General features: G+C 53.6%; 1 protein-coding gene across 1 annotated transcript in view; it reads left to right on the top strand.

Annotated features, from left to right (window-relative positions):
* Positions 1-23,422, top strand: part of CIB4 (calcium and integrin binding family member 4) — a gene marked incomplete at both ends in the record, with an annotated part of 34,440 nt that overhangs the window by 1,732 nt on the left and 9,286 nt on the right. Inside the window, one exon of the mRNA XM_079791886.1 lies at positions 2,612-2,708. Coding sequence (XP_079648012.1) covers positions 2,612-2,708 — 97 coding nt within the window. The remainder of the gene's footprint in view (positions 1-2,611; positions 2,709-23,422) is intronic.

Below are 23,422 nucleotides of genomic sequence, written 5' to 3'. Positions count from 1 at the left end.
CCTTGGCTGGTTTTGCTTAAAGCACAGAGATCTGCCTCTTTTTTTTTTAATTTAAAAATATATATTTCTTTATTGATTTCAGAGAGGAAGGGAGGAGAGAGAGGGAGAAACATCAATGATGAGAGAGAATCATTGATTGGCTGCCTCCTGCACGCCTCCTACCGGGGATCGAGCCTGAAACCCGGGCATGTGCTCTTAGCCCGAATCGAATCTGGGACCCTTCCGTCCGCAGGCTGACGCTTTATCCACTGAGCCAAGCCGGCTAGGGCTGCCTCTTTCTTTTTTAATGACTACGGAGCCTTCCTTCCCACGGAAGAACCGTAATTCATTTTACCAACCGCCTGTAATGTACACTTACGTTGTTTATGGCTTTCAGCTTTACAAATAATGTTACATTTAACATTCATGCACAAAGAGCTTATCCAACAGGGGAGAATTAATCCATAGGATAAATTTCCAGCCAGCGAAATGGAGACGTTCCCGGGCTCCAGGCCCTGTCCTGGTCCTTAGCTCCTGGATTTCCTGGAACCCCAGGTCAGCAGGTGGAGTGGTGACAGGCTTGCTTAGAGGCCTGGGTCCGAGGCTCAGCGGTCACTTCCTAGCTGAGTGACTGTGGGTGAGTTTCTTACCTCTGCTGAGCCTCGGTTTCCACACGTACAAAAAAAGGGTGACCTGAGAGCAAGGGCTGTTATCAGGACAATGAGATGATCCAACCCGTGACAGGCACCAGGGTCCGTGCGGAGTATGTGGTCATTGCTATTTTCATGGTGTTATCATCCCCTTTTGGCAAATGAGGGAACTGGCTCAGAGAAAGGATTTGCCCAAGGCACATAGCCTGGAAGTGGTCGATCACGGGACTAAAAGCCTCCAGGCTAAAGAGAGGGCTATTTATAAAACACCTGCAGGCTGTACCGTGGGCAAAGCCTGTTGACCACATGGCCCAGGCCACCGAGCCAGGACGGGCCTAGAGGCGCTGTGTTCTCAGTCCTGCCTGCACCACAGCAGCACGGGAGGAAGCTTATAGAACCTACAGGTGCCTGGGCCCCATCCCGGCCTTGACTGGAAATCTCCAGGGGTGGACACGGATCCTTTCACAAGCCCCCTCCATGATTCTAACAAGGGACCCAGTTGAAAACCACTGAATTCAGGGCCTCAGAGGTGAACAGAGAGAGGTACAGAAACAGCCACAGAATGTCTGAACAGGAGGAGCCGGGGCGAGGGCATCACCCAGACTCATCTTACGCGGGGGAAACTGAGGCCTGGAGGGGACGTGGCTGGTTCACGTCCCCCGAGTGTGCGCAGTGGAGCTGGTGCCCGCCTCTCCTGGTGCAGATAGCCCCTCCCGCGCCTGGGCTAGGTGTGCGGGAGCCACAGCCTGCGCGGCTGGGTTTCTGGCAGGCTGAGTGTGTGAGTTTTTTAAATGACTTTGACTTTGAGTCCATTAGTGATTAATTCAGAGCTCCACTTAGAGCCGGCTGATCCATATTTGGAGGAGGAGGACATTCTGTGGCAGCTGAGACACAGCCACGATTCATGTGCGGGCAGCCTACCCACCCCGAGGCCTGGGGAGGCATGAAGTCCGGGCAGGGCCCTCCCCACGCACCCCCTCCCCAGGGCTCTCCAGGGGGGCGGGGCTCCCAGTCCCTCCCCTAGGTGGGGATGAACACTTGAGGGGTGGGCAGCACAGCCAGAAGAACCAGGTTTAGGGTTCAGACCCCACTCTCTCTCTTCCAAGCTGTCTGACCTTGGGCACACCCCTTAAACGTGCCTCAGTTTACCCGCCTATAGAAATGATCACTCCTATGTCTCTCCCAGGGGTTGATGGGAAGATTCAATGAGATCATGTGCTGGCGTGCACCCAGCATGGAGCTTCGTACATGAGAAGAGGGTTTCAGGGGCAGGAGAGGTTCCTAAAGTCTCCCTCAGCCGCCCCGACACCCCCCTTCTCTGGGCTCCTGGGGGAAGGGCCGGGTGTCTATAGCTCTGGCTCTCACTCTTACCACCGTGTGACCTTAGGCAAGTTATTTTACCTCCTGAGCCTCAGTATCATCATCTGTAAACAAGAGGTAATGGCCCTGTTCTGGCGAGACTGTCGTGCAGGGTCCATGAAAAGTGTCCCCGAGAGAAGGCAGCATGCGGCAGGCACTCCCAGGGGGAACCTGGGTGAGGACCGCGGGGGCCGTCTGCCCTGGGCACCAGCCAAATGGGTCTATGGCCTCAGAGCACGCTTCAACGTTCGTAACATTGACTGAAAGTCAGCTTGCGTTTTATGATCACCTCCCACCTGCAACTCTAACCACAGCAGAGATAATACTCCTTTGGGCTGGGCAGACGGCTCACCCCCTCCCCTTACAGATGGCTCCTCTCCTCCTGGCCGTCCTTCAGTCCCTCCCCCCCCCCCGTGCTTTCCTGGGGGATGCCTCCCCCCTACCCATCCCACGCCAGGTGTGCTCTGTGCACTGGAGCCTCAAGGATGTTTCTGGAAGGGTGAATGATTTATAACCGCCTTTTCTGTGTCAATCAATCCCGAGTCCCTTTCCTCCAAAGAGCACGGTGGAGGGCGGGGGCTTGCTGGTCTCTGCTCCCCAGCCCGTCATTTCTCTCTTCTCAGCATCCACGACACCTTCCTGAAGCTCTGCCCACCTGGGAAGTACTACAAGGAGGCGACCCTGACCACGGACCAGGTCAGCTCCCTGCCGGCCCTGAGGGTGAGTCCAGGGTGGTGGGGGCGATGGGGGTGGGGTCACTGGGGTCTGCTGAGGGGCTGAAAGAGCTGGTCTCAGTCTCCTCACTCAGGAAGTGGGTGGAGTGGTGTTGCCTGCAAGCCCACGGGCTGTGCTCGCCTGAGCTGTCAGCGAACCCCCTACCCCCATCTTTTAGGGACCATCCTTGAGCCTTTGTCCTTGTTGTGAAAAGACCTTGCTTTTCCACCTGGAAGAGCCCGGAGGTGCACAATCAAAGGGCTCTCATCACTCCTGAGATTTTAATTAAAGTCTGTTCAATGCATAGAGAGGCCATGTCAGGTCACAAATCACGGCGCTGTCGGGCTTCCGGATTTTTCATTCAGATCTCGGCGGAAAAAATGCTTTGACTTTGTCACTGTGCAATAGAACCCATCTTCATTTCTGTCTGGACCAAGGTGGACTCTGAGAGCCGTGGGCACCTCTTGGAAGAGGGCCAGGGGCCTGGGGGATGGTGCCCTTGGGGGGGAGACCACATGTGTGTGTGTGTATGGGTGGGAGGGGAGCACACACTTAACCAGGGCTACAGAGTGACAGGTCTTGTTCTAGGTCGAAGACAGAGAAAGAACAGAGCTGGGGTTTGACACAGAGATAAGAACAGAGAATACAAAGGAATGAGAAGGGGTGTGGTGGGGTGGCGGGGTAGCGGGGTGGCGGGGTGGATGGCTGGGTTTTTGGAGAGGGAAGGAGCAGGATCCTCAAAAAGGTGAGATAACTGGATGATGTGCCTGTGCTGGGTACAGAACAGAGAACCTGTCCCTCTGGTACCTCCTACTCACATACACATCCCTGCACACCCCAACACTCCCACATGCACATGTGCACACACACACACACACACACACACATGCTCAAACACATTTGTGCGCAACGGCTGGGACTTCTCTCAGACCTAGACTCTCCACTCAGGAATCCGAAGGCAGTCCTGAGAGGCAAGGCTATGTCCCCGGTCAGTCCCAGAATATTTCAATATTAAGACTGGAAAGAAACTTAGAGGCCACCCAGTCTAATCCCTGCCAAATGCTCTCCACCCTGGTTTTATCCATGGGAAAAGTGAGGCCCTGAGAGGGAAATGACTTGCCCAGGGCCATCTGACAGCAGAGCCTGAACTGTCAGTCAAGACTGACCCCCAAGGCTGGGCTCTCCTGTTCTACTCAGGGCAGGTGGGCAGGAGCACCCTGGCAATGACCCTGGGTGGTCTGGGGACTGCTTGTCTGTGGGGTCACCATTTGGCAGCCGGGGATGATGCAGCAGGAATGTCAGGCTGCAGTAAAGCCCAGTGATGGAGAGCTGTGGAGGGCGGGTCTTGAGCCGACCACGCCCACAGGGGGGCAGGGACCTAGGCCATCTCTGGAGCACCAGCCCCCCAAAACTTATTGATTGGAAAGTGGCCAGAAAGTGAGATGGGATCTTTGAAAGAAATGACTTTAATTTTACTTCTCTTACTTCATCTTTCTGCATGGTTATTATTTTATGTTGTCATACAAATAGAAACAAGGTCCTTGGGAAAACAAAAACTGGAAAACAGAGAAAAGGAAAAACAGTAAAAATCATCAGGCAGCCCACCTCAAAGGGGGACTGCCATGACCACTGAGCCCTGCCTCCTTCCATACCCTTTTCTATGCAGGTATGCTTATGGCGATCACATTGACTTGTTGTGTATTTAAAAAAAAATTTTTTTTTTTGTTTCTTTGTTGCTTTGCCAACTGGTTCTGAGCAGCCAGAACCATCTCATGAATTGAGAACACAGCCATTGCCACATCTAGAACTAGGGGGCAGGGCACTGGGCCGGGAGCAGAAGAGCTGGGTTCGTTCGAACTCACTTGCTAGCCATGTGATCTTAGGCAAGTCACTTCACAAGAGGAATGATTGGGGCTGGGGGAGGCAGATAGATCCCAACCAAAGACCACCGGGTGGGAGGGGTGCCACGTGGAGCCTGTTTTCCTGCGGGTGAAAGGCTGTCCTTGAAGAGGACGGGCCTGGCTCCAGGCCCCCCACGCTACACCTGGATGCAAGGATGCAGTTTCTTGTCGGCACAGGGAAGCTCTTTCTAATAATCAGAACTGTGCACTGAAGGAGTGAGCTCCCTGCCACTGAAGGGCACCAAGTGGGGCCAGCCAAGCATTTGGGGTGTTCTAGCCCACACTTCGGTATCTACAGGTGCCCTCCTCACCCTCCTGGTCTGGTTCTGGACTTGGACCTAGTCTGAGGCTTGGTCTTACTTTCTGTTGTGTCATCTACCACACTCTGTCCCAGACTTTGGGCCATCAGAGACAATGAAATTCCCTCTCCCCAACCCCATTTCTTTTTTGTTTTGTTTTGTTTTGTTTTGTTTTGTTAATCCTCACCAGAGGGTATTTTTTCCATTGCTTTCTAGAGTGAGTAGAAGGGAGGGAGGAAGGGGAGGGAGGAAGAGAGAGAGAGAGAGAAAGAGAGAGAGAGAGAGAGAGAGACAGAGAGAGACAGAGAGAGAGAGAGAGACAGAGAGAGAGAGAGAGAGAGAGAGAGAGAGAGAGAGAGAGAGAAACATCGATGTGTGAGAGAGACACGTTGATTGGTTGCCTCCTGCACGCATCCCAACCAGGGTTGGGGACCAAACCTGCAACCCAGGTACATGCCCTTGACTGGGAATTGAACCCCTTTGGTGCCTAAGCCAATGCTCTAACCACTTAGAAACACGCCCCACTTCTCTCTCTTTTTTTTTTTTTTTAGGAAGGACTAGCTAGAGATGTCAACTTTCCTATTTTGCCAAGTAAGGACATTAAAAAATATGTCAACCACAATCACCATCCTTCTACTTTTTTTTTTTTCAATGTTCATTTTAGAACAGAAACGTAAGAAGGATCTAATCCCAGAAGCAAGAATAGTTCTTTCCATACACATCCCTTTCAGTCTTTATTTTTCTCCCTTTGTTCCTGGTTGTCGAGAACTTTGTCGTTGACCATTCCTGGTCCTCAGATTAACTTTCGGGGGTTTAGATCTAGGACTAAAATTTCCCTCTGTGTCTTTCCAATCCTGGACGAAGCAGAAAACTTGCCTCCCACAATGAGCAAGGAGAGGCTTGCTGGGAGGTGGGGGCTCAAGTGTCCCTGTGTTCTCCGAGTGAGGCCCCGAGGACGGGAGCTCATGACTCACCCTGCCCAGAACACATCTCTGGAAAAGGCTTGGAGAATGGGGCCCCAGGGAGCTCCAGGCACCGCTGCAACTTGGCTCGGGATCTCCAGTGGTCCGGGAAGGTCCTGTTTTCTTAACTTGGCTTCACTTGTGGATAATGAGGGTGGGTAATACTGGGAAGGGTCTGCCCATCAGCGGAGAGAGGGGAGAGCGGCCTGGGCAGCAGAGGATGGTGGGAAAGCCTGCGGCCAAGGCCCCGCCTGCTCCACTCAGAAGGCTTCTGTTTTCTCTCTGTCTGCTGCTCTACTTGGTGTATTTAAAAGTGAATTAGCTCAGTGTTTCTGTTCTTGTAAATAACGATCTTGCTTTCTGTAAACACGGATGCGTAGTGGTGTGGTGTGACGGGGTGTCTAATTTCCGGGCCCAGAACGGTGGGTGGCAGGACCTGTGGGAAGATCTCAGGGTCTCCTGGGAGATCGGGGCTGCAGAAGCTTGCACACTGCGCCTCCCTTGGATCCGCCATTCCCCGGGTTCCCCTCTGTCTGTCTCCTCCCTTGTTTTGGTGGAGCACATCCTGCAGTAGCTTCCTGGTAAGGGTGCGTGGAGGTCAATGCTTCCCCACCTTACATACCTGAGAGTGTCTTATGCTCCCCTCACTCTTCACAGAGGGAATTGAATGACAGGTTGGATATACTTTTTATTTCCAATGCCAGAATTTGGAAAGCATCACTCGATTACATTTTAGCTTCGCTGTCATTGTTAAAGAGTTTCCTGATTCTTTTCGTGTGTGACCTGTTCCCCCTCCTCCTCCGCGCCCCGAAACTTGGATGCTCTTTGCTTCTGAAATTACCAACAGTGTGAGTGAGTGTGGGTCCTTTCCTCCATGTACCGGGCACACAGAGGACCCACTGGGTGGGAACTGTCCTTCAGTTCAAGGACATTTCTGTGAACTATTTCTTTGATAACGTCTCCCTCTGATCTCCTGGTATCGCACATGCTGGGGTGGTCCTTCCCTTCTCAGCTACCTGCCAGCTTCCTCTTCGGCTCTTCTTCCCGGGAACTTCCCTCCACGTGATCCCCAACTCTACTTTAGTTTTCCACTTATGCCATCATGCTTTTGATTTCCAAGAGCTCAAGTTTATTCCTTTTTTTAAAATAGTATCCTCTCCCTTTCTCCTGGAGGCTGTGTTTTCTCTGATCTTTTCTCCCAGGTACTTTCCCCACTAGCTGGTTTGGGTCTTGTTGCTCCTGCTAGAGGCCTTCCTTGGAGAGCTGGTCATTGTCTGCTCATCATTAGAGTGGGGGGAGGGGGTGGTTGCTAAGAAGCTGTTTCAAAGCTCAAATCCTTGGGTGGGGTTTATGGACCGGAGCTGTGCTGGAGGGTGAGCTGACGGGGCCATTTCTTGAGGACACTCTAGAGAAGGCAGGAGTGAAGTCCTGGCGGCCAGTATGCTGGAGCTGAGTCGGCAAAGCGGGCTGGTGGAGTCTCAGACTTAAATACATTAAATATATTAATTTAATTTCCAGTTCTCAATGGTGGTTGATGTCCCCAGCGCAGGAAGCTTCTGTTACACTCGTCTCAGAGAACAGCCCTCCAATCTCCTGCGGGGACTGGAGGGGCGCAGTCACCCCACAGTGTCGAGTAGGGGGAGGTCTAGAACCCCGGCTGCCTTTCAAGACTTTCGATCTGTCCTCCCGTTAGCCGACCTCCATTTCCAGTGAGACCTGGTGCTTTCCGTTCCAGAGCCTTTAGCGGGGGTACTCAAACTACGGCCCGCGGGCCACAGGCGGCCCGCCAAGGACATTTATCCGGCCCGCCGGGTGTTTTTGCAGCCGCTGCCTGACCTGCTTAGCAGCCGACTCGTCCCGGGCCCGCAGTGCGCATGTGTGGAATGTGCGCCCCGCACTCTCCGACTCCCCTCCAACGGTCTGAGGGACAGTGAACTGGCCCCCTGTTTAAAAAGTTTGAGGACCCCTGCAGAGGATGCTGGGATGTGGGACAGGTTGACACCCTGCTTTCCCAGTGCAGGCTCCGGGACCTGCTCTCTGGTGCCTGCCACGTCGGTCACCGCTCGCTCATCTGCTTCCCTCCGTCCTCCTGCTTCTGTGGGTCCAGCCTCCATCGCCCCTTCCTTCCGTTTCACTGGGTGTCAGGAAAGAGATGCACGTGCCCAGCCTGCCATCTTCACTGAGGAACCACACCCGCATTCCTGGTGGGCAGGGGACACCCCAAAGCACCCTCTCCTCATGCTGCCGCCTCAGGCCCTTCCACACCGACGGCGGCTGCCCCAGCCTTTTCTCGGTGCTTCCACTCCCAGCTCCCCAGCACTCCGCCTGCCTGGTGTCCTCAGAGCCTTGCTCCCACGCTGGCCCATCCCCACCCCACACTCCCAGGCTGCTCTGGGAGCCCCTGCTTCCCCCACGGCCCCCTGGGAAATGTCACCCCTTGTCCTGTCGATCATCAAGGGGAAAGTCCCATGGATAAGAGACGTTTTAAAAGAGGCTGATGAATGAGGTTCCCACACCTGGTTCTCATTCATTCATTCACCCCATAAGTCGTTACCAGGCACTTCCTCTGCATTGTGCACTGACTGAGGTTTGGGGGGCTTACGAGACCTTTTCTTAGGAAATTCAGGGCTAAGAACCATCGGGAGAATCACAAACCTCGGGGCTTTACGGAGCTGATTCTTGACCCCAGTGCCAAACACGGGCCCCGAGCGGCTCCCCCAGCCTACCTGGCGGACACCCTGCCTCTTAGAGAGACCCGGCACTTGGTCATGCTTTGGCAGCGTCGCCTCCCCACTTTTTAGGATGCCGAGTGGCTTCTGGGGCAGCCGGGCAGGTCTGGGAACAGCACCCCTCCCGGAAGACCCCGGAAGGCCCTCCCTCGTGGTGTCCTGAGGCCGGGCCAGGCCAGTGCTCAGCCCTCCGGCCGGCACCTACGCTCACTCCCGGCAGCCCTTGGCCGGCTGAGCTATTACCCGCGTTGACAGCTGGAGAAGCAGAGGGTCAAAGGGGGTAAGCAATCCGTCCAGTGAAAACTCTGTTATTACAAATGACCGCCCTGCTTCGTCTGGCAGAGTCCTGGGCTGGAAGGGGTCCTGGTGGCCTTGGGGCTCCTGAGCCCTTCTCCACGGCTGGTGGCACCCTGTCCACCTGAGAAGAGGGGGGGGGGGGGGGGGGGGGGAGACAGTACCTGGACTCCAGGCATCTGTCTGTGCTTTTTTTAAAAAATCAATTTTGTCAGAGCCTTTTCCTGGCCAGGTTGCACCTCCCAAGAGTGGACGGGCCTTTATAAATGAAGAAACTGAGGCACAAGGTGGGACCGGATCATACAAGGTCCCAGGGCCCCTCACCGGCTGAGCAGAGATGGAGCCCAGGCCTCCCTCTGCAGGTCCCACTCCCACCACATCCTGAGGAAACGCTGAGGTTTGATCCCTGGTGAGGAGCTGGCCTGCCCACTCCTAACAGGCACCTCTCGGCTCCCATGAGCTCAGCGCGGTCCTCTGAGCCCTTTGCATTCAGCCAGTGGGCCTAGAACTGAGCACGCAGGGGAGGCAGCCTGCTGGGAGGGGTATGTTTGGTTACCTGTAGCCCGGACTAGGACAGCTGGACCCCGGGATAATCCTCATGCTGTATTTAGGCCACTGACTGGCCCCTCCCTCACCCTCAGATACTCTCCCTGGTTTGCTAAAAATAGAAGCAGATTTCATGGTTACAGCAATTCTACTTTCCAGCCCCAAATGTCCACTGCCATTAGTCATGTGCTTCTTGGTTACAGACTCTGTTCATGCTCCTCATGTGCTTCTCACAGCAGGTCTGTAAAGCTCAGTGATATTTCCCCATTGACAGATGAGGAAACTGAGTCTCTGAGTCAACAGTTCTGTGCAAAGCCCCAGAATCGCAAAAACCGATTTGTACCCAAGACCTGTTCGTTCTTCTCCATCTTCTGGGGAAGATGAAAGGTCACCAAGCAGGCGACATGTGTATGCATACATGTCTACATCTGTGTACATGTATGTAGCCAGGAGAGGAAGGAAAACAGGAGAGAGATGTGGCCTGGACAGTTGGTGACTGAGGGGAAATGACTTTTCCCATCTTTAGTGACCACCACTCCCCTGAGCCCTACCCTTGGGAGGCAGATCACGTATGTGTGTCTCGTGTTTTGGGGTGGCCTGTACTTCGGTCCCGCTCATTTCGGGAGGGCCCCTCTCAGAGCCCCGCCTCTCGGGCTTCTGTGCCAGGCCTGGGAATTGTCTCATTCCCAAGTCCCCAAGCCAGGCCCCACCCCTAGTGCCTAGGCTCCTGAGTGGGACAAATGTTCCACGGAGAAAGAGAGAACGAAGGGCAGGGCCTGCCCAGCCTCCCAGGCCCACCTCCCAGGGCCCGAGGTCACGCTGAGCCTTCCATCCCATCTGAGACGCACGCTGCCCCCTCCCTCCAAGATATCGGGGCCGACCCAGCACTTCCCCAAATGGAGCTGGTGGCTTCCGCTCACTCACTCGGGGCTGCAGGCACAGCCACCTCAGTCCATCCGGCAGTTAAGTCAGCTGGCCTGTCCCACCCTCCCGGGCTGCCCTGCATCTGTGCTGTGCCTGGCACCGTGCTGACATGTCACACACACATCATCTCATTTAATCCTCAAAGCGCCCCACGGAGACGGGAGTTACTATCCTCGTTCGCAGCTGGGGAGCAGAGGATCAAAGGGGTTAAGCAACTCATCCACATCATACAGCTGATGAAAGGCAGCCGAGTCGCCACCTCCAGCCCCCCACCCCCCAGGGGGAGGGTCCCCCCGATTCCTTGACGCAGAGTCAGAGCTGGGAGGGCAATTTGGCAGCTGGCTCGCTCCCTGCATTTTCAAGCATCATTAGATCTTTTTTTTCTGACAACTTCATCAGTTAGCGGGGCTCAGAATTGGCAAAAATCCTTATTTAGACATTCAGCCAAAGAATTAAGAAGTGGTTGGTTTCAGAAAAAGCTCGGGGATGTAGGACGCAGTCTTTGCTCTGGGCTGAGCAGAGAGCTGGGGTCTGGCCTCCCGCCTGGGCTGCGCCACTGGCCCAGCGGCCTCGAGCACATCGCTGCTCTTCTCGGGCCTCCGTTTCCCCATCGCCCAGGTGTGTCGTGCCTCCCAGACAGGTAGTCAGGAAAGCCTGGATGGTGGGGAAGAGCTCTGGGTTCTAGTTTTAGCTCCCCTCTCCTCCTACCCTCCCCCCTTCCCGCCCCCGCTTCTGGCTGAGTGGTCTTGAGCCAATTCCTTCCTTTTTCTTGGCCCAACCTGCTATGTGGACCCCAGGGCAAGGCACAGATGCCCTGCGGCTCTAAGCTGGGGTGATGGGGGTGGAGGGAGTCTGCAAGGGATGGCCGAGGACAGTCCCTTCTCCAATGCATCCTGGGTGGGAGATTCTGTACCCGCAGTGGCTGCCTGTGTGCGGGGCCTCCGGGAGGGGGCGGTGCTTAAGGACTCCCCACTACTTGCCTGTTGCAGTTGGCTCAACCCATACTTCCCATACTGGGGCAGGAACCGGAGAGGAGTTTTCATGTGTACGGAGCTTGAGCATCCCCCTGCCGCCTCACGTGTCGTATCTTAATCGGGCCCGCTCATCGACCTTGGGAAGTAGCTCTGTGGTGGGCTTGGGTTCACGGAGGGGAACATTCAGGCCTGGAGTACATGAGTGAGCTGCCCACAGTCACCCAGCTGGTGCCCGGTAAGGACCAGAATCAGACCGGGACCACTGGCCACACGTCCAGCTCTCCTTGCTTCTCACACGCTTCTCCCTTCCCCGGAGGCCTTGCTCACCCGGCCAGGCCCACGCAGCCCTCCGGTTGATCCTGCCCATGAGTCGTGATTTCTCCGAAAGCTCCCAAGAGCACAGCGCGTCACCCCTGCCCGGAGCACCTGAGAGGCAGCGTGGGCTGTGGGAGGAGAGTGGGCTCTGAATCAGGGGGGCCTGGGTCTGGATGCTGCGGGGCAGCTCACCCAACTCCTCCGGCCTCGTCTTCCTTACCCTTAAGGTGGGAATGAGTGACAAGCCCGCTTTCCAGGGCCGCACCAGGATTTGGTGAGAGGGGTGTCCCAGCCCCCCAGGTGCACATGTCATCCATTGCTCCTCCCGGGGAGGGGTGCCGGGGACTCGAGGCCAGAATGGCCGGCCCTGGTGGCGGATGAGGAAGCGGAGGGTCTGGGAAGTGTTCACGTGGCCGAGGTGAGAAGTGAACCCGGGCTTCCTTCCAGAGGGGGACCCGCCTCCCCCCGCTGCACATGACCGATGGGATCACGGAGACGTATCGCTCACACCCCAACTCCCCGGCGGCACCGAGGGAACAGGCTGCAGAGGCCCGGGGCACATGCTTGCCCAGCACCCTGGCCCCAGCCCCGGGCTCTCAGAGCACAAGACAAACAGGCCCCTCCCAGCTCCGCCAGGTCCCAGTCCCTGGGGCTCTCCCCGGCCTGCTGGCCCAGCCTCTCTTCCACTCACGTCTTTCCCGATAACTTCATCTGTGCCCCCAGAGACCTCAGACTTGTTTAAAAATAGAAAAATAAACAACATTGTTCCTGAACGCCTCCCACCCGCCTTTGGGCCTCCTAACGAGGTGCTGGCCGGGCTGGCCGGGGCTCTGTTCCCAGGATTTCGGACCCTCTGCAGGCCTCGGGCACGCCGCCGCCTCCGCAGGGACACGGCACCCGCGGCTCTGAAAGGCTTCCCAGTGGCATGAGCGGCCGGCGTGGGGGCGCGGCGTGTGCTGCCTGCCTGGAGCTGTAGGCCCCTGGGGCTCCGCACAGCTGGGGTGCGGGGACCCATTCACCCAGGCCCCAGAAGTGCAGGCCAGGCCCAGCACAGGTCCAACCACAGAGGGGCTTCCCCGGGACCCTTCCCTCCTCTCAGCTCTGGGCTCAGCCCCTAACAGAGCCACAGGCCCCTTCTGTGTGCGGGGGTGCAATTGAGGCCTCCGGGACTCAGCCCTCCAGTCTCCCAGGCTCTCAACCTTGTTGTTGAAAGTCCTGGACTGGAGTTTGCAGTTTGTATTTGATCTCAGTTTTCCCCATCTGAAAAATGGACCTAATCCTAGCAGCCCTGCCTACCTCAGGGGGGTTTTCTGAAGACTGGATAAGAATGGATGTGAACAGGCTGACATGCTCCAGGCAGATGAATGGGGTTTGGGGGCAGCATTCATAGAGGAATGATAGCATGTGGCTTCGTACTTAGGAACGCATTTGGAAAGGTACAGAAGCAGACCAGGAGACGAACTGCAGCCTTCTTCCACTGAACTTCATCTTCATGGAACATTTCCTGCCAGGAGTGCAGGCGAGGCGCCCCCTCCCCCCCCCCCCCCCCCCCCCGCCCCGCTTTCACTGGGTCTGGGAGCCAGTCCAGCTCTGCCTGGGGCCCAGCCCTGGGCGTGCAGATTACAAAGCAGCAAAGAGAAGCAACAAGCCCTGCTTCCCACCCTCTAGGAAGAAAAGCTTGTTTGCTGGCTTAGCAAATTATCTCTGCGGCTCACTTTCCTTTTTAACTTGCTTTTTAGTTATTGCTCAAGTGGCATGTCAGCATTAAAATACATTTTCTAAAAGTGATTCCTGAGCACCCAGACACCCTCACAGAAAGTTGTCCTTTCTTATTTTCTTCCGCCACCTTTCCGCCCCCCGAGGCACTCCTTATTTTACATCACTGCAGACAGAAATATAATTTTATTTTGTGCTTTTTCCCCCCCATTAGGCATAAATGTTTCTTCACGTTGCTACATAGTCTGTGTAATTATCATTTTATGGTTGTATAATTGCATTGAGTTCTGATTTACTAAACCATCCTCTCATTGCTGGACATTAACACTGTTTCCGGTTTGGGGTTATTATTTTTGCTGCTATAAATAATTTTGCAATAAACATCCTAATGTATTATTTTCTTCATTAAAGAAAAATGTTTCTTAGTTTAGATTTCCAGGTCCTCCTTGGAGGCATTAGAACGAGAGGGCCGTCCATTCCGGGAATTTGAACTATGGAGCCATTAAAGTGATGATAATACTGACTATGCAGCAACATGGAAAAACGTTTATGTCGCACGGGGGGTTAAAAAGCACAAAATTTTAAAAACCTGGGCTCCTAAGCATCCTTAATCCAAGTCAATGATAAGAGAGAGAGCTGGGTGACCTCACGAGAGACCTCTCTCCGAGGGGACATCGATGCCGCAGGGTCATTTGACATGTGCCTGGGTTGTGGTCCAGTCCGTCTTCTCCATCCTCCATGAGGGTGTTGCTCGAGCCCTTTCCCAGATGCACGGCTCTCTCGGCATCCCCTGCTGCCTTGGGGCCAGCCCCCGCCCAGTGCTGTCTAACTGGTACCATCCCGGAGAAAGCCGCTTGGACCTGGGTGACCTGCACCTCACTCCTGTGACCCGGCATCGGCTCGCCCTGCCACCCCCCAATGCCAGGATTCATGGGACATGTTTCACTCCTGCTCTTGGTCCTCCTTGAGTTGGCATCGGCATCAGTCATAGCACGTTCCTTGGCACTCAGCCTGGACCTGCCTGCTGACCCAGCAGCTTGACACCTCTGTGTGCGTCCCCCCCCACCCCCCACCCCCACCCCTCACTCCTATTTTGAGGCAGCGTCTTCCTGAAACCCACTCCAGGCAAAGAGCTCAGGTTTGAGGGTCAGACAGATCTGGGGTCACGCTCCTGGTCTTCCTCTTATTTGGCTATTTAACCTCTCTGCTCCTTGCTTTCTTCGTCTACACAATGAACTTACTGAGACCTACTGTTTGGGCTGACGTAAGGAATAAATGGGATAACACGTGTGACTGTGGCTGGCATAGCACCGGGTTCATAGTAAATGCGTAACAGGCACCCATTTCTCTCCTTCCTGCCCGTCCCCCGTGGGCCCAAGGCGAAGTATGAATCAAGTGTGATGCCTAGAGCTCTGGGCCGCCAGTAGGCGCTTATTGAACGCCGAGGTGATGATGAATCATGGCTGGCTGGTGGGGCCCTGAGCAGTCAAGGGCAGCCTGCTGGGGCTGGGGCCATGTTCCCAGGATACAGGGGAACGTGAAGAATAGGAAGTTGGAGGTTTCAGATTTTCAATAGTCTAAAATGCTGGGGAGTGAAACAAAAATGGAACTTTAAATTGCTTCATTCCGTTTTCAGTGTTTAAAGAGTCGGGGGGGGGGGCGGGGGAAGAGAGAGAAAGAGAGAGAGAGAGAGAGAGAGAGAGAGAGAGAGAGAGAGAACTATTGGGGATAGAGGAGCTATGTGTGTGAGCCCATTCCAGTTTATATCAAAGTGAAGGACGAAATAGATCAACTGTTGGTGCTTAGATGTGTTGATAAAAGAGAAATGGTTGTCTCGAGGCAAAGATATACATCCTACAGAGTTCACAGGGGAACATGCTCCCAGGGCCCGAGGGTGGGTGTCCCCACACAGCTGCAAAGCAGCCCCGACACCCTCTGAGAACCCCTCCTGCTTGCAGACAGGAAGGCGGCTTGTAAACAGCAGGCGGGACCAGGAGGGCCCTGAGCTGCTCCCGTGAGAAGCGGAGGCGCCCCGTCCAAGCCCCCCACCCCGGAACCACTGGTGCCCGGGCTGCCCTGTGACCATCACCTTCCAGCTCCCTGCTGTGCACACAGGCCCTGACAGCGCAGGTGCAGACGGTGCTCTGACAGGTTTTATAGGGGCTGTTGTTTGCATTTTCCACAGAAAAAACTATCCACGGTTGTTAGGTTCCCAGCCCCAGGCACCCGTCGATGCTGGTCAGGGTGCAACAGCATCGACACAGAGACAACAACTCCTGAGCCCAAAGGCACCTGGGGCTGCCACGCCTTCCCCGGGTTCTAGCCCCGTGAGCACACAGCCCTCCCCCTTCTTCTCTTCTTCTCCTGGGGGACCAGGGGGGCTTACAGGGGACCAGGAAGAGGGGCTCTTATGTCTCCTTAGGTCCCTTCTCCATATCTGCTTCACTTCCTATCAGTCCAAATAAAACTCTTGACCTTTTCACCGATTTTCATAGAAACTCCACTCCTGCCAAGCACTGCGCGGATTTTGGTCGGCACTGCTGAAGGCTGGGGAGGGGAGGAGAGGGGGCGTCTCAGGAAGGGTCCCATCTTGGAGCATTTGAACCCATCACCTCCTCTCCTCTCCCTCTTCCATCTGTTCTCCTCAGAGGACCGGCTTCTCCCTTCTCTACTGGGCAGAGAGCTCCTCTCGTCCTGGCCTCCAAGCAGAGGGGTCCTCCTGTTCACCGGATGCCCTCCCTCCTCCCGACATGCGATTTTTTTCTCCTTCTCCTAGTCATTCAATAAAACAGCAGCCTCCGGGCTGACCTAGAGAGCCATCCATTCAGCAGCAGCACTCTATCTGGTGCTCTGGGAGAAGTGGTTTTCATCAGGATGGCTAAGGCGGGAAATGGCGACGTTTCCTAAATAAATCCGGCAGGAGCTGGAAGAGGGGAGTCAGGGGGGGACACGGTGAACCGACATGCTGATGGGAAAAGACAGTTTGTCGCGGGTGGACAGTGGACGGTGAACAAGGAGCGAGCGTGAGTGGGGGTGGGCACGTGGGTTAGGGGTGATGTAACTCGCCTGCCTCTGCAGGGCCTGGCCTCAGTCAGTGAGATTGGGGGGGTGGTGGGGAGGGGAGCTGGAGGAGGCTTTCGTGAGGTGTCTGTGTGACCTCCGTGTTTCCAGGCGGGGCGTTAGCCCTGGGGAGAGGTCAGAGGTTGGTGCAGCGTGCCGCACACCACTTCCTGCACCGCCCCCGCCCCCACCCCTGTCCTTGGTGGGGGAGAGGCTGTGTCCCGGAGGGGACAGTGGCAGGGGCACAGGGCGTGTGGCAGCATCCGGTGTCACGTCTCTGCCACGCGTTAGCACCGTGGCTTAGTGTCGCCTAAGGACTGGCTGAAAACCGCCTGGGCGGCTTGCAGATGCTCGGGCCCTACCCCTCCAGGTGCTGCTCCGAGAGCCCAGGTGGGGTTCAGGGACGTGAGTTTTGAGGAGAGCTGCCCAGGAGACCCAGGCACGGAGCAGGGGTGCTAGCTTCTCTGTCATTGGCTAGTCTCCGCTGCAAAAGGAGGTGATGTTCTCGCCACGTCAGCTCCCTTCCCACCCGCTTCCCACCGGAACTGCTCTCCTTGGAACCCCATGGGGCTTTCACCGGGAGGTGATGTCTCTGCCCACAGCCTGCAGCTGGCCCTGGGCGCCCAGCGGAGCCAGAACTAACGTGTCTGCTGCCCACCCGCAGGCAGGGTAGCTCCTGGCCACATGTTAGCCCAGGAACAACGGTACTTGGGAGCTCCAAAGTGATGGCTTTGCCAGCTGGTGATGCTGGCAGGAGGACGGGAGCTTTTACTGGGGGCCGGCCAGTCCCAAGTGTTTTGCAAATATGATCTCATCTGACCCCCGTAAGCCCCCTGAGCAGAGTTACGATTCTGCCCATTCTGCAGATGGGCAAAAGGAGAGGCTCAGCGCTCTTGTCCAAGGCCACACAGCTTGTTTTGCTCGTTACTCTTGTGAACCGGGAACTTGAATGTTGTTTAATGTGCTGTCAGACACTGTAGGGTTAGTTGACCTCAAGCTGCTGCAAATATTAATGTACAAACGTGAATAGACACTTATCTCTAGTGTAAGCGTTGTTTCTCCTGTAACAGATTTGATAAACAAATGAGGGGACCATGGGCCTGTTGGTTCCTTTTTTTTCTTTCTTTTTTGCTCGGGGAAGTTGCATTACTGAAAAACTGAGATTGTCTAAACCTTGAAAGCTGCGAGACATCCACATCTTGTAACTGTCACATAACAGCGTATGATACTCACTTTTTAGAGTCCGTCTGACTCCAGAGCCTCTGCCCCTCCCACTCCCCACCTCCAGCCTCGGAAGCACCATGCGGGGGCCCTGGGCCGCCCCCAGATCTCAGGCCTGCAGCCCTCTGGGTTCCTCTGTGCTAGCAGGAGGCCCAGGGCAGCGGCAGGTACCTGTGGGCCTGGAATTCGGGGAGAGGCTGCTCCGGTGGGCCTGGGCCAGGTTCAGGACACGCGCTCCCAGGGGTGTTTAATAATATTGAACATTTTTACTGCCTTGCTCCCCTACTTGTTCCATTAGCCATCCGCCTCCAGCTGCCGGCAGGACACATCCTCAGCCCGTCCCTGCCAACCCATCTGTCACCCGGAGACAGCTTGCCTACGGGCCTCTGTTTTTAGACTTCAGGAAGGTTAGCCATCGAAAACACAGACACCGTTTCTTCCTTATAAACAGCTGGCGAGAAGGATGCGTCTGGGGCCCGGTCAATAGAGGGAGAGCGTTCACCTACGTGGGCTTCTCATCCTCACGCTCTCTGTTCCCAACTCCCCGGCAATGAAACCGCCAGGCTGCTCTCCCCTGTGAAGGTCACACAGGCCAACCTGGGCCTGCGAGGGGCTTCAGGGCCCAGGTTAAGCCCCGCTGCCACTCGCCCCTCCTTAACAGTTTAATCCATCCAGGTGAAGCCGGGCAGCCTGGGCAGGAGGAGAGCGGGTGGCCTGTGAGGAAGGAGGGGGAGCTCTGCTGTCTCCCCTGGTTTCCTCCTCCTGGCCCAGAGCAGCTCCCAGAGTCCCCCACCCCCACCTTGCCCCCTGCCTGAACCTGCCCTTGGCTCTGACCTTGTCTCTGTCCTCTAGTTAGTTTCTCCATCCGGGCCCTTAGTCAGTCCTACCTTCCAGCAACGTTACCCTGTCATAACTCTTGTCATTTTATTTTGCTGGTACTTAATTCAGACACGTCTAGCTTCCTGTTTCTGAAGATGCTCTGTGCGTCAGTGCCTGGGCTGAGCCCCATGCAGGACCGACGGGGCGTCTCCATCATTTGGGGGCCCCAGGTCCTCGTTCAGTGCCCGGCGCACAGGAACTCGCTGTATGCATTTGCTTCAAGGACTTGACGTTCAGGTCACGAGCTTTGGGTCTCTAATCCCTATCCGAGGAGGCCACATCCTTCGGCGTTGATGGTTTGTTCTCTGAGCAGCTACTGACTGGCAGGGGCATGGGCTCAGGCGAATGCCTTGAACCCTGACCGCTCTGGGTGCGCACGGATGCAGTCCTGAAACAGTTTCTTAGGGAAAAATTTAATGACATTAAACCCAACGGAGTCCAGCGCAGCGCTGTGGACAAAGCGGTGCGTTTAAGCAGTGCGTTTGAGTTTGAGTCCTTCCCTGGGCTGTAGCTTCCTCTCTTTGTAAAACAGAGTGGTAACACCTGCCTGCGTGATAGTGGCCGCCTAGCTCCATGGTCGGCAAACTGCGGCTCGCGAGCCACATGCGGCTCTTGGGCCCCTTGAGTGTGGACCACTTCTTTAAAATAGACTCGCCCAGGCCAAAGACCAACTTCTGCGCATGGGCCACAAAGTTTCAATTGCACTGTACGTGCGCGCCCAGGCCGTGGTATTTTGTGGAAGAGCCACACTCAAGGGGCCAAAGAGCCGCGTGTGGCTCGCGCGCCACGGTTTGCCGACCACTGGCCTAGCCCACTGCCTTGCACACGGTAGGTGGTAGGTTCTTGTGCACCTTGGCTTGGCAAACTGACCGAAGGATTCCAACTCAACACTGCCACCTTCTGGCAGAGTTTCCCTAGAGCTGAAGGGTGACTGGGTTTAGACCCACAACCAGGAATTCCTCCTGGGCCATGGGGTGGAAGAGGCATCTTGCTCATTCGTTCGGTTCAGCCCAGAAGCTCCATCCACCTCTGGCTTCCAAGCTGCTGCCCCTGGTGACAAGCCTTTTCATGTCCCCAGGGGCAGCCACTTCTTAGGTGCAAGTAGCCCAGGAGCCCAGGGTGAGAAAGGTCGCCACCCAAGATAGACCTGGAATTCCTGACCCTCTATTTTCTCCCAGCGAGGGACCTTTGTAAAGTTTAAAATAAAAAATTAATCCTTTCTCCTCCAATAAAATCATTCAATGCTGTTCATGTCCTTGTAGTATATACACACCGCTTTCACTGAATACCACAGATGTTGATATGCTGTGTTTTCGTTTTCATTTAGTTCAAATTATTTCCTAATTTCCTTCTGATTTCTTTGACTTTGAGGGTGTTCAAGATATCTTTCTGTTACTTATTTCTAATTTAATTTTGTTGAGGTCGGGAAACATACTTTGTCTGATTTAAATTCTCTTAAATTTATTGAAACCCAGCAGATGCTCTATCTTGGTAAATGTTCCAAGTGCGATTGGAAAAAAAAAGTGTATACTACTGTGTTGGGTGGAGTATTTATAAAATGTCAAGTAGCTCAAGTTGGCTGATAGTATTCTCAAGTTGCCTTTTCAAGTATTTTATATCCCTAATAATTTTATGTTCTACTCCTTTTATCAATTACTGACAGAGGGGTGTTGAAATCTCCAGCTATAATGTGGATTTGTCTCTTTGAAACAATTTTAAATGATAAAAAGTTCTCTATTTACTCATCTATCATTTTTGGTGCTCCATTCCTTGTGTAGACCCAAGCTTCCTTCTGGTATTTTCCTTCTCCCTGAAGAACTACTTTTAAAAGACTTTTAGCTCCGGCCTGGTGCTGATGAAGTCACTCAGCTTTTATCTGTCAGGAAAAAAAATTTTTTTTGCCATTAGGTTTCAAAGACATTTTTGCTGGGTATAGAACAATAGGATGAGAGCTTTTTTGTTTTGTTTTGTTTCAGAGAGTTAAAGACATTGCTTCAGTGTCTTTTGACTTGCTTCGTTTCTGAGAAGAAATCTATTATCATTTTATCCCCTCCTCACTCCTGAAACATTTTTCTCTTTAGTAGTGGCCTTTAGCAATTTGATTATGCTGTGCCATGGTATGGTTTTCTTCAACTTTCTTCTACTTTACTTGGGTTTTATTGAGCTTCTTGAAAATGTGGGTTTATAGTTTTCCTCGTCATGCTTGTCTCTACTTTCTTAAACATATGTAGCCTATTTGTAGCTTTTTCAATGGTTGCTCGCCTAAGCTTGCACAAAACCATGAGGGGCCTTTCGGGGAGCATTTCCCCCAGTAACCTCAGCCTCCACTCAGGACCTAGGAGGGGCTGGCCTCTTCTGTACCCCTCCCAGCAGAGACCTCCATCCACTCCTTCCCTTGACAGGTGCTCTACATCTGTTAAAAAAATAAACATTAATCATATCCTTTAAAAAAAGAGTTGGTAGCAGAGAAAATGAACAAAAATAAAACATTATTCAAAAATAAGACACACTAAAAATTAAGAAAGCTTTCTTAACAATGAGAAATTTTAAATGAAATGGCACTGTTTGATTTTTTTTTTAAAGGAGACCTTAAAAATGGAAGTACGTCAATGATGTCGTTATTGAGTCACTAGCGTATTTTTGTGTGAATTTTTTCCAGCAACTGTCAAAAGCCCTTTTTGACCACGTGCTAGCTGGGGAAATGGAGAGGAGATATTTTTAAGCTAAGTCCAAATATTTTCCCTCTGACTTTCATCTTCAAATCAAATCTCTTGTTCATTAACTTTTTTTGGTTTTTGGCAAGGGCTGTCATTGTTTTATTATCAACAAACTGTAGTTTCTGTTTCAAAAAAAAAAAAAAATCCCCAGCATTTGGGGTTTATTTTCGCCGTCTCTGGTTTTATCATGCACCGATGGAGACTGCACTACTGAGTTACCTGCATAAATTTCTACACTGACGTGTTTATATCCTCTTGTTCGGAATGCCTGCACACGAGGGCGCCTGCTATTCCTCAAAGGAAAGCGTTGCTTTGTCAGTTGTCAGCTTCTTCCTCCTCCGGAGGATGGAAGACTTCTCCACGGGTGTGAACGTGAACGCAGGCCGTAACTCTGGTTAGACCTTGGGATTTATTGGTCCAGACTTCAGCTTGTTAAAATAATAGCCACAAACATCTGGAATACAGTGCACTGGCACTGGGCTCGCTCAGGAGCCTCGCTCCCTCCCCTGCCTCTTCCCAGCTGTCCTTCTGTGTGCTGGTGGCCGGGCTGGAGCCCAGGACACGGGCTGAGCTGGCATTGGCTCAGGACAGGGAGCTGGGCGAGGCACGGAGGTAGCGTCTCCTGGGCCCTGAGAAAGCCTCCCGCAGCGCCGCTGGCATCCCTCTGGGAGTTTGTGCCCCGGAAGAGACGAGGCGGGGAGAGAGGAGCTGCTGTTGTTGGAACAGAGACAGGCCCTGGACCCCCACCTGGCAGGTGTCCGCCAGGCCTCCCTTGGCCTCCAGGGGTGTGGAGGTGAGAGGATGGATAGTGGCCCGGCCTCTCAGGAGCAGGGTCTCCTGCTCCTCCGTCGTTCCCCAGCCTGATGGCTCCTGGTGGCCTTCACCTTGGCCTCTTGGCTTCTCCCCCTCCCCCCCCCACAGCATTTGCTCCTACCCTCCTGCAGCGCTTCTCACATTTGTATCGACCGTCACCGCCCACCCCACAGAGCTCTCACAGGCGCGGCTACTCCCTGGACTTTGATCCAGGCTCTGTTTTTGTGCTTGGTGTCAAAAAATGTTTTGTTTTTTATTAAAGCAAAAATTTGAAGATGGTTCTACTTCCAAGGTTTCCCACATTTTAAAGGCCACATGCCCTGCCTCCATCACCATCTTTTTCTCTGATGTTTATTTCCCACAAGGCACCACGGGGGCAACAGTGCCAGGCAGACGCAGGAGCCCTGGGTCTGAGGCTGATGAACTTGGGCGAGTGCCTCTCCTCCTCCAGGCGGCACCGACACACCTGGGGTCTGAGGGGCCAGTCCAGTTCAGAGGTCTCCGTGCATCCCAGCAGTAAAAAAAAAAAAAAATGTGGAACGTGCACCCATAATATACGTATATTATCTATAAATGATGTGCCTTTACTATAATATCAATGTTAACTTATCAAAGCTAGCGATTACATAAAATAGGTTAAGGTATTTTACATAAATATAATATTACATAAAATATTTTACAAAGCGAAATTTTATAGAACAAAATTTCTTCCACCCACAGTTTAATCGTTGGCTTACAGTTAATAACAATAGGGTAAGGAAAAGCAATGTGGTTGATGGGCTTCATTATTCTGTGAAATCTTGCTTTAACCTTTGACACAGAGCCGTTCGGAGGTCTTGTTCTAGCTGAGTTTATTTTTTATGGCTGTCAGAGCTAATCCAAAGACCAGAGATGTGGCGTTGGCTGTATTAAATTATGGCGCTCATTGTCAGTCTCATCCACCAATTAAGGGCTTTTTATTGACGTTAAGCTAGTAGATGCCCATTGTCTCTTATGTCAGTCAGTGGCTCTTCACAAGCTAAATGGAAAGCATTGCGTTTTCATATTTTTTAAAAAATGGGCTCAGACCCCCCTGACCCTCTCCATTGGGGTGATTTTCAAACAGACTTTAAAAATCTGTGTCTAATATTCTCAGGTATGCAGCCACAAGCATTTTTTTTTTCTAGGTGACAACACATGTGTTCAACAACAAAAACCTCATTTTCAAAATATTCTCTTACTCACTGTTCACATGAGTCACTTTTACCTTGAAGAGTCAGAAGAAATTGAGTTCATGCCCTCTCCTGCATGCCCCTGGCCAGGCCCAGGTCAGGGACACCAGGGGTTCCTAAAATCACATGACCCTGACCCACGTGGGGCTCCTAATTTGA

The sequence above is a fragment of the Cnephaeus nilssonii genome, assembly GCF_951640355.1.
Source record: "Cnephaeus nilssonii genome assembly, chromosome: 15".
Taxonomy (NCBI): Eukaryota; Metazoa; Chordata; class Mammalia; order Chiroptera; family Vespertilionidae; genus Cnephaeus; species Cnephaeus nilssonii.
The sequence above is the reverse complement of the archived record's forward strand: the minus strand, read 5'-3'. Positions and strand labels throughout refer to the sequence as shown.